The sequence below is a fragment of the Bactrocera neohumeralis genome, chromosome 6, assembly GCF_024586455.1.
Source record: "Bactrocera neohumeralis isolate Rockhampton chromosome 6, APGP_CSIRO_Bneo_wtdbg2-racon-allhic-juicebox.fasta_v2, whole genome shotgun sequence".
Classification (NCBI taxonomy): domain Eukaryota; kingdom Metazoa; phylum Arthropoda; class Insecta; order Diptera; family Tephritidae; genus Bactrocera; species Bactrocera neohumeralis.
Window position 1 is genome coordinate 7,802,404 of NC_065923.1, and position 8,971 is coordinate 7,811,374.

General features: G+C 36.5%; 2 protein-coding genes across 3 annotated transcripts; one reads left to right on the top strand and one right to left on the bottom strand.

The window, feature by feature from the left end:
- Nucleotides 1-1,293: 1,293 nt before the first annotated feature.
- LOC126763687 (coiled-coil domain-containing protein 13) lies at nucleotides 1,294-3,788 on the bottom strand. The gene is made up of 4 exons (XM_050481427.1): nucleotides 3,159-3,788; nucleotides 2,205-3,104; nucleotides 1,792-2,153; nucleotides 1,294-1,724 (listed from the first exon to the last, which is right to left on the bottom strand). Exons 1-4 carry the CDS (start codon nucleotides 3,645-3,647, stop codon nucleotides 1,532-1,534), a joined length of 1,944 nt encoding a protein of 647 aa, XP_050337384.1. The 5' UTR covers nucleotides 3,648-3,788; the 3' UTR covers nucleotides 1,294-1,531.
- A 363-nt stretch (nucleotides 3,789-4,151) lies between these two features.
- LOC126763705 (coatomer subunit zeta-1) lies at nucleotides 4,152-5,961 on the top strand. Of its 2 annotated transcripts, none has more exons than XM_050481450.1 (4): nucleotides 4,152-4,261; nucleotides 4,319-4,698; nucleotides 4,762-4,852; nucleotides 5,489-5,597. In XM_050481450.1, the coding sequence occupies exons 1-4, from the start codon at nucleotides 4,244-4,246 to the stop codon at nucleotides 5,519-5,521; spliced, it is 522 nt and encodes a 173-aa protein (XP_050337407.1). In that variant the 5' UTR covers nucleotides 4,152-4,243; the 3' UTR covers nucleotides 5,522-5,597. The 2 variants fall into 2 exon arrangements, with proteins under 2 accessions (XP_050337407.1, XP_050337406.1); XM_050481449.1 differs by lacking the exon at nucleotides 5,489-5,597 and adding an exon at nucleotides 5,726-5,961 and having other exon boundaries at nucleotides 4,153-4,261.
- Nucleotides 5,962-8,971: the final 3,010 nt, after the last annotated feature.

Here is an 8,971-nt window from a genome sequence, read left to right on the forward strand (position 1 = left end):
ATTAGTAAATAATAGTGAGCGTACTTTCATGAAATAAAGGACTATCGTGTTTATCAAATCAATGAAATCGTAAAAAGTAGGTATAAGTGATACAACTTTCTAAAATAATAAAACTAAATATTGTAAAATGTTAAATATGTTTTTAATTTTTTTTTATTTTTATTTTATTTTTTCTTTTAATATTTATTTTTTTTTATTTATTATTAGTATTATTTTTTATATTTATTTTTTTAACTTTTTATTTTAATTTTTTATTTTATTCTTTTAATTTTTTTTTAATTTTGGCGAAATTTATATAATATTTTAATTTTCATTAAATAAGTTTTTACTTTTTTATTTTATTTCATTTTCTTTTTTAATTTTTTTTTTAATTTTTTATGATGAAACAACTTTATGAGAATAAAAAAAATTGTAAAATGTCACATTTTGTTTTGGCGAAATTTATATAATATTTTTTTTGATTAAAAATGTTTTTTTTTTAATTTTTTTTTTATTTTTTTTTTAATTTTTATATTATTTTTTATTTTTGTTTTTTACTTTAATTTTTTTTAATTATTTTTTATGACATTAAATATTATAATTTCAAAATTTGTTTTCTAAAATTTTGTAGCTATTTTATTTTAATAATATTTTTTTTCAACCTCTGCCCTTTTTGTCTTTTTTTTATACGACTAAAAATAAATTAAAAAACTTGTTGAATACCAAAATACGTTGTTTGTCATATAAATAAAGAGAAAAAGTAAAAGTGTTTGTAAATACTCACACAAGATATACATATATACAGTTATTTTATTTAGACTTTAATCCTCATATTTTCGAATGTTTGCCAAATATATAAATTATAATTAAAAACTAAAAAAAAAATAAATACTTTTTAAGTCAAATAAAAGCAAAGTTTTCAAAATTGTTTAGTCTTGTCTTAGTCTTTCTGAAAACAAATATATATCTAAGTATAAACAAACTGTACATCCTAAAAGTAAAAGTAAAAAACATAATGCAAAAACGAACTACAAGTATTCAATACTATACTAAATATTTTCAAACAGTGAGTTTTTCACTTTCCACAGACTACAAAAAGCATTCAACTAAAGGTCACAATTCATGCAGCATTAAATGTAACTGAATAAAATCATACATAAAACTTCGAAAACGAAGATCGCAACAGTATCGAACAAAAATTAGTAAATTTTCCAAACGTAGGGTGCGTAAAAATAATGGCAATAGCAATAAAATATAAATAAAAATAAGTTCAATAAAACTTGAAATAATTGTTTTATTTATCAAAAGCCACGCTACTAGTAATTTGAATGTGAAAATATTCCAAGTGTTTCGCATATTTGCATAATAAAACGGTGAACCCTGCAAGGAACAGCTGTTTCCCTCAGCTGGTCGGAAGAAACTGAATTACGGAAGCATTATGAATAAAATTTTACGCAATTTCAAAACGGAGATGGTAAGAGATTTTTGCATAAACGAACGCCACTGCAGCCAAATTGATATTTTTATACTCCTCAATAGATGAGAGCTGAATCTACACCGAGGTGCCGGTGCTGATCTCCACGGACAACGAAGCATTGCTGCGATTGCCCAATATTGTCTCGAGCACAACACCTTTGGAGCTGTTGATAATCTCCGCAAAAGAGCGCGCGTCATTCTCTTTTTCTTCCTGCAGATGCGCCACCTTTTCGCTCATGTATGCTAATTTTTCCTGCGCATATTCGAGCCTAATCGAAGAGAATTAGAGAAGAGTTTTATACAGTTATCACAAACAATTTCCGACTATTTGCTTACTCATGCTTCATTTGGTACACCTGTGCCGGTGTGAACTCATCGATAGCTCTTTGTGACAAAGCATTTTGCGAAGTATTCTCAAAAACGAACGTGCCCATGGATGCGGTTGAATTTACACTGCTCACGTAGTCTGCGATGCGTTGCGAGCGCTTTTTCCGTTCGGATTGTAGCTCAAGTTCCTTCTCCAGCTCACGCATACGCGCTTCCATGCGCGAAAGACGCACCTTCTGTTTGGCCAGCTGTTCGTGCAATGTGTCGTTCTTTGCACGATCCTGCTCGCTGCGTTCAACGAGTGTTTTGTTATGTTTGAGCAGTTCGTTCTTCTCGGCTTCCAAGGAGTCGAGTATAGTTATGAATTCTTCCTGTAGGAGATAACGTTAATTATCGCGGAACTCATGCACACTTTTGCTCACCTTGCGTAGTTCGCGGCATGAGAACAGAAAACCTCCAGATAAGGCTTTCAGATCAGTTTCCAAACGCGTTATTGTCTGATTCAAGTCCTCGATGTGTGTTTCTTTGCTTTGTAACAAATTTTCCATGTTTTCCAATTTCAGTCGCAATTCCTCCTCACGAAAGGCACCGTCCTTATGTATGCGCTTCAGGTCGTTTAGTTGTCTCGCCATCTCTTCCAAACGACTTTCATAGTGGTAACGTTGCACATTCATTTTCTCGTTCATATTCGCCAGATTCAAGCCGTTATAATCGGTTTGTTCTTCAAGGGAACTCGCCTTTACTTTGTACTTCAAGACTTCGTCGTTGAGCGTCTTGTTCCGCACTTTGAGTGCCAACACCTTGCCTCGCTGCTCTTCTAGTTGCGCTTTAAGTGATGCGATCTCTTTCTCTAGACCCTCCACCTTGGCCCGATGCAATATCTCGGTTTTTCGCACGACTGTGTTGTAGCGATCGAAGGAGGTGGCGCTGACATTCGACGCAACGCTTGCTTCCGCGTGTCCACCCGCCGAGCGTGCACCGCTCTTTGCTGTGTGTGAGGCCGCCAAATCAGCATGCGGGACATCATCGGTGGCAAAGGTGATGGGAATACCCTCCGCGTACTGCCTGTCTACGATTTCCAGGCGCTCTTTTAATTCGTGGACTTTCTGCTGCAGATGTATGATTTGCTGGGCGCGTCCACGCCAGTTGGAGTTCTGCGTCTGCGATGCCATTGTAGCCAAGTTAAAGTTTTCTCCGATTTCTTGCTGCAGACACTTTTGTGCGAGCTTCAGTTGATTTTGTAATTCGGTATTTTTATTGCGTGTCTCGAAGAGCTTCTGCTGAATAGCGTTTAATTTAACCCGCAGCTCATCCGACGGCTCCTAGAAGAAACAAGCTTGTAAGTATTTGTAGTCAAAAAAGGCGCCAATAAACACCTTTGGAGTCTCAGTGGTTCCTTTGTGCAGCTTATCCTCGAGAAGTTTTAAGTCTCGCTCTAGCTTTTGGATTTGCAATTCTTTCTTGTTAACTTTATTCTTGGTGCTTTCCAGTTCGGCTCGCAGCAAGCGATTTTTCTTGCTTAACTCTAATAATTTGGAACTCGCTATAGACGAATTACAACGCAATTCATCGATGGGCACCGAGTTGAGAACCTCATTTAGCGATTGGACTGATCGCTTCAAATCTGTTATCTCCGCATTTTTCACGTTGATAGCTTTGCTCAGATTTTGGTTCTCTTCCGACAACAGGACTACCTTTTGTTTTAGATGTATCTTGGCTCCCTTTTTACCTCCCCCTGCGTTGCTAAGGTCATCATTGCCGGCCATGGCGTCCTCAAGAATCTTCGCCAATTTCTCCTTTGAGCGACGCTTGGCCTTGGGCGTCTCAGTGACTGTTGCCTGATCCATTTTCTGTATAACATCCATTTCGTATAAAATATATGGTTGTATTTATCTAAATATTTATGGAAAATATGCTACAAATAAAAACATATATTGCTTTAATAATTGTATAGCGTAATAGGAAATATAAACGGGGTTCCTGATCGAAAATTGAAAAACGTTGTAAATTTTTCTTTCAATTTTAAATTTAGCTGTCACTTACTATTGTTAATGGAAAAGTTAATTTGACTTGAGCGGAAATGTCAGCGATGCCAGCAATTGGAAAATACTAACAAATATTTTTGTCAATAGTGGTTGATTACAGCTCTATCCAACAGGTGGCACAGTATACCACAAATTGTAGGCCAACAGGTGCCGCTGAGTACACTAAATGCAAAGGTACTCGTATTTCAGAAATTTTGTAAATTGTAATCTATACACATTTTTATGAAATAATAATTTCGATAAATAGGGAAATATACACGATTCTCCACAAAACTTTTCAAATAACAAAAAAGTATAAAAATAGAAAATTATAAATGTATGTGTCAATTTTGAAAATGTGTGCAACCCTGTCAGGGGTTGACGTGTAATGTAAACTGTCAGATATCATTCTGCCGACGAAAATAATCAAAAATAAAATGGAAGGATTTATGATGGTAAATTTTGTAAAAATAGTAAAGTTTAAGTGATAAATAAACGTTTTTTAACAATAGGAGCCCACACTTAACATAATCAAAGGTATGTGCATCATGGACAATGATGGCAACCGTATATTGGCCAAGTACTACGACAAGAATGTATTGCCCACAGTGAAGGAGCAGAAGGCTTTCGAAAAGAACTTATTCAGCAAAACACACCGATCCAATACGGAAATTATCATGTTGGATGGCCTTACCTGCGTCTACAAAAGTAATGTGGACTTATTTTTCTACGTAATGGGCAGTGCTTATGAGAATGAATTGATTCTACTGTCTGTATTGAATTGCCTATACGATTCGATAAGCTTGATTCTGAAGAAGAATGTTGAAAAGCGTTTGGTTTTGGATAATCTAGAGATTATTATGCTGGCATTCGACGAAATCTGTGACGGCGGGTATGTATTGAAATCGGACCAGAATTTGTGTCATGTTTAAATGTTTTTGTCTATTTGACGTAGAGTTATACTGGACGCAGATCCCTCCTCAGTGGTTAAACGTGTGGATTTGCGCAACGATGACATTCCCATCGCCGAGCAGACCGTCGCGCAGGTAACTAATAAAATCAATGGACTATTTTGGTAGTACGACACATTTATCGTATAGATGCCTTGTCACTAGAAAAAGAAAGAATTGCTCTCGAATTGCGCTTACGTAGATTTTCAAACCTTCCCTTTTGGTCGTTTACCTAAATGTATTCAAAAAAATCTCGAAATTAATTATTATTAAATTGAAATATTTGCTAAGCAAATTTTTTCGTTCAATATCAGTTATGTACGTATGCTTGTAGTCCGTTGTAAATGTAAGTGCCTCGTAATGAATGCCAAACATTCAAGTAAACCCTCAGTAATAAGCGCCTAAGCATATATGTAGTTACATTTATACCAGTGTATGTATAAGCAAATCTCAAGATTGGTGTAAATGTACTGAAAATATCGTACTTTTTAGCTAATTCAAAAGTGTATGAAAATAAAAATATGCTAAACGTTGAAGTGTATATTATTTTACTTTTAAATCGGTTGATGTTTGTATGCTTTTTAATGTTTACCTCAATTTGTGTAATATTTTGCTACATTCTCCTCATCAGTATCAGTATAAGAAGTGGTTTTACGAAAATAAACATATTTTACCTCTGTTTTAAAATTAATTTATTCACAACTTTTTACCTTTTCTTTATGCCGAAAACAGCTGCTAAAGCGGAAACATTTTCTTGCAATTTAGAAGTGCTTCTCTATTGTTATTACTATTGTTATATACTTTACGTCATTATTAAATAAATGCAACAAATTCAAGAAAATTTTACTTTTCTTTAATTATACAACAGTATTTAAATACTTAATATTACTCATATTCTCAGTAAATATTTGCAAAATTTTTTTTATAAATTTGTTTAACATTTTGTAATAAACTCTCATGCCTTTACAGGTTTTGCAATCGGCGCGCGAACAGTTCAAGTGGTCCATACTTAAGTGAGCAGTGTTTATATAGATCCGTTGGGACAGAGGAGGCAAAAATCATGTTTTATAACTATACACAATAATATACTAAGTTGACTTTCCAAAAGCGCAGTACATTCGATTTTTATTGTAATTTTAATATAATTTAATATCATATACAAAGAATATATAGCGAAATATGTCGCAAATGGATGTGTATGTAAATGCTGTTAAAGTGTTTTTTCGATTTTAAATCATTCGGCTGATTTGTTAAATTGTGCCTAAGCGATTCATTGGTTCACTGAGGTAAGTATAAAGAAACTGACTTCTGGAAATTGGTAAGAGAGCAATTGCATGGTTGATGATAGTATTAACATATTATTTACCGATTCAAGCAGGGTTAGATCCCCGAAAAAACAGCCCTTGGACGGATAAAATACTGCTTAATTCCGATATCGTAGCACCGGCTGTTGTGAGGATTGCAGCTTTGCATAACATAAGCTGATGACCAGAAATAAAAACATTGGCTTTATTTGAGCGACCCACTCTAATGTTTACCGCTGTATGGTTGTGTGGTATATTAATCGATTTGTTATTTCGAACAATTATAAGTGGATCAGCAGTGGTCGACACTCTTGTTCATTTTTTCATTAAAAAAAGACACATCAGTTGTCCAACGCGTGCTTATTGATATCATTTCGGCCACACGCGAAGATTCCGTGATATTGGGTTATTTTATCAACTCATGATGAATTCGCATAACATTCATTAAAGTATGTTCCATTTGTTTACATAGATTTTTTTGGGTATTTTTTTCATATACAAGTATATAGTACATATGTACATATTTAGATGCACCAGGTGGGCTACACCATGGGTGGTAAGCCAGAATTGAACAGACATGCCAACAAACTAGCTGAACCGTCGTACTTCGTAACGTTGTACCGAATTCAGGAAGTCAAAGATAAAAATCGGTATAATCATTATTGAGTTATAGAGTAGCTAACCGGACACCACAGAAGACGCATACGAAATCCGTTCTCACGACAGTCGGGGTCTACGTAACCGGAGCGGACCCGGACTTTTATCCGGCCAAGGACGGTCAACTCGCAGAATTCTGCCGCTACAACAACAACAACAACGGATACGAAATTTTCCACTTCTTGTTTGCCGTTATTATTTTATTACTAATAGGACTTTGTCGCGTGTAAACAATAACAATAAATTCTAAATAATCCCGAGCGAATTAGCAGTTTTCTAAACACTTATGTATATACATATGTATCTTTGTAAGACTTGTATATACGTATATGTATATCTATGTAAGTGTGAAGTGAGCTGTTGTGTAGGCACACTACAGTTCAATATTTAACCAGTAAGGTTGCAACTTGATTTTCCCGGATTAATCCAACTAATCGGGTTTATACCGACTTCTTGTGAAGTTGGTTCAGAAAGCGATCATAGCTCTAAGATTCGGTATTTCTTCTTTAGAAAAGGTGGTCCTAAGGAAATCCAAATCACAATTCTTTCAGATGATATAAGTGAAATCACGGAGTTTGATCTCTTTTGAACTACATAGTATGAAACTGTGATATTCGCGAACGTAAGTAAAATAATGATATCTCGCAGGGTGAAAAATACGAGGCAGTCGGTTTAGCGAGTACCTATGCCGTGTTTGAAGGGAAGAGCAAAATTATCGAAATCAATCAGTAGTCTTGCTATATGATGCAGAGGCGTGGACGATGATAACATCTGATGAGTCGGCGTTACGAGTTTTCGAGAGCAAGATTCTGCGGAAGATTTATGGTCCTTTGCGCATTGGCAACGGCGAAGAACGCAGTCGATGAAACGATGAGATGTACGCCGAATTTGACCTAGTTTTGCGAATTAAGGCACAGCGGCTACGCTAGCTATGTCATGTCGTCCAAATGGATGAAAATGCTCCAGCTCTGAAAGTATTCGACGCCGATCAGAGGAAGAGGAAGACCTCCACTCCTTTAAATAAATACTAAGTGGAGAAAAACCTGGCTACATTTGGAATCTCCAATTCGCGCTAAGCAGCGAAAGGAAGAACGACTGGCACGCTAACCGCGTAAGCGGTATCTACGCCAATAAAGAAGAAGTAGAAGATCACTTAGCAGTAGGTATGCGGTTTCGACAGGGTCAGATCAAGGGACAAGGGGTGTTAAGTGGAAGGGTGTGTGATCATGCAAAGAAGTGGTCACTTTGTATGCAGGGCATACATATCTCAGCGTATATTATGTAAAACAGCAGTTTAGCCCGCTGCAGTATACAGAACGAACTTACTAACGAGGATTGGGTTGTGTTCCTTCGGCCCATAGGCCCATAGGCAAACGTTAGGCTCATTGTGCGCAGGGAGGTAAACAATTTAATCCTTGTCCAGCAGTTCTGTAGATTTGGTAAAAGACTAGATGCTTTTCCACCCCAGCTGCCCAATGTCTTTTAAGTTAGAGTATGGGGAGCCATGGAATATGTCCCTTCCCATTCGGCTGAAGGCTGGACATTCGCATAGATGTTCCAGCGTCTCATTATCCTTCGTGTATGCTCTGCATTCCGCCGAATCCACTTTTCCCATTTTCTGAAGGTTGGATCTTAAGGGTAGGTGTCCTGTGATAACCCCTACAATGTTTGCCTAAAAGTAGTAGCTTTTTGGTTTGTCCACCATCAACAGTACATCCACACCCACATTAACTTTGAGGAATGACCTACGGCAGCTTAGAGGGATTGTGTCTACAGCTGCTCCTGAGTGGCCCATTTGGCCTATATGACCAGGTACCCAAATTATATTAACTGTTTTCCTGCTTAACACAACTGTGACTGCTGTGGACTTAGCAGCGAGTAGTCTTGGGCTCCATTCTTTGATCAGTTGGGCTTCGGCTCATACTAATTGTAAAGAGGTTCATAATAAGTTGGAATCCCTATGTGCCAAATAAATTACGGTAGCAGTGCTTCTCAAAGCTGGTATCATGGTGTAGACCCGCTCTGTGTTCCTCAACAATGTCTGTTACATAAAAGCTTGTCACATGAAAGATTTTGCAAGCCACATATTTCTTGTTTGCCGATATCTGAATAATATAATATCGAAATGACCATAAAAGAATATTAATAATGCACATTCAGCATGAAATATCTTTTATGGCTCTACTGCTGTCATGCGGGCGGTGAAGACGTCGCAGTTATTAGTAGCGCTGCGGCGTTTCGGTGGTCACGCAGC

What these genes read in the sequence shown, in the direction of transcription:
- LOC126763705 (XM_050481449.1), top strand. An exon ending in GACGAAATCTGTGACGGCGG is followed by an intron (nt 4,699 to 4,761) that starts GTATGTATTGAA and finishes TATTTGACGTAG; the next exon opens with AGTTATACTGGACGCAGATC. An exon ending in CCGAGCAGACCGTCGCGCAG is followed by an intron (nt 4,853 to 5,725) that starts GTAACTAATAAA and finishes ATGCCTTTACAG; the next exon opens with GTTTTGCAATCGGCGCGCGA.
- LOC126763687 (XM_050481427.1), bottom strand. Translation starts at nt 3,647, where the DNA reads ATGGATGTTATACAGAAAATGGATCAGGCAACAGTCACTGAGACGCCC. An exon ending in GAACCACTGAGACTCCAAAG is followed by an intron (nt 3,105 to 3,158) that starts GTGTTTATTGGC and finishes TGTTTCTTCTAG; the next exon opens with GAGCCGTCGGATGAGCTGCG. An exon ending in GTGTACCAAATGAAGCATGA is followed by an intron (nt 1,725 to 1,791) that starts GTAAGCAAATAG and finishes CTCTTCGATTAG; the next exon opens with GCTCGAATATGCGCAGGAAA.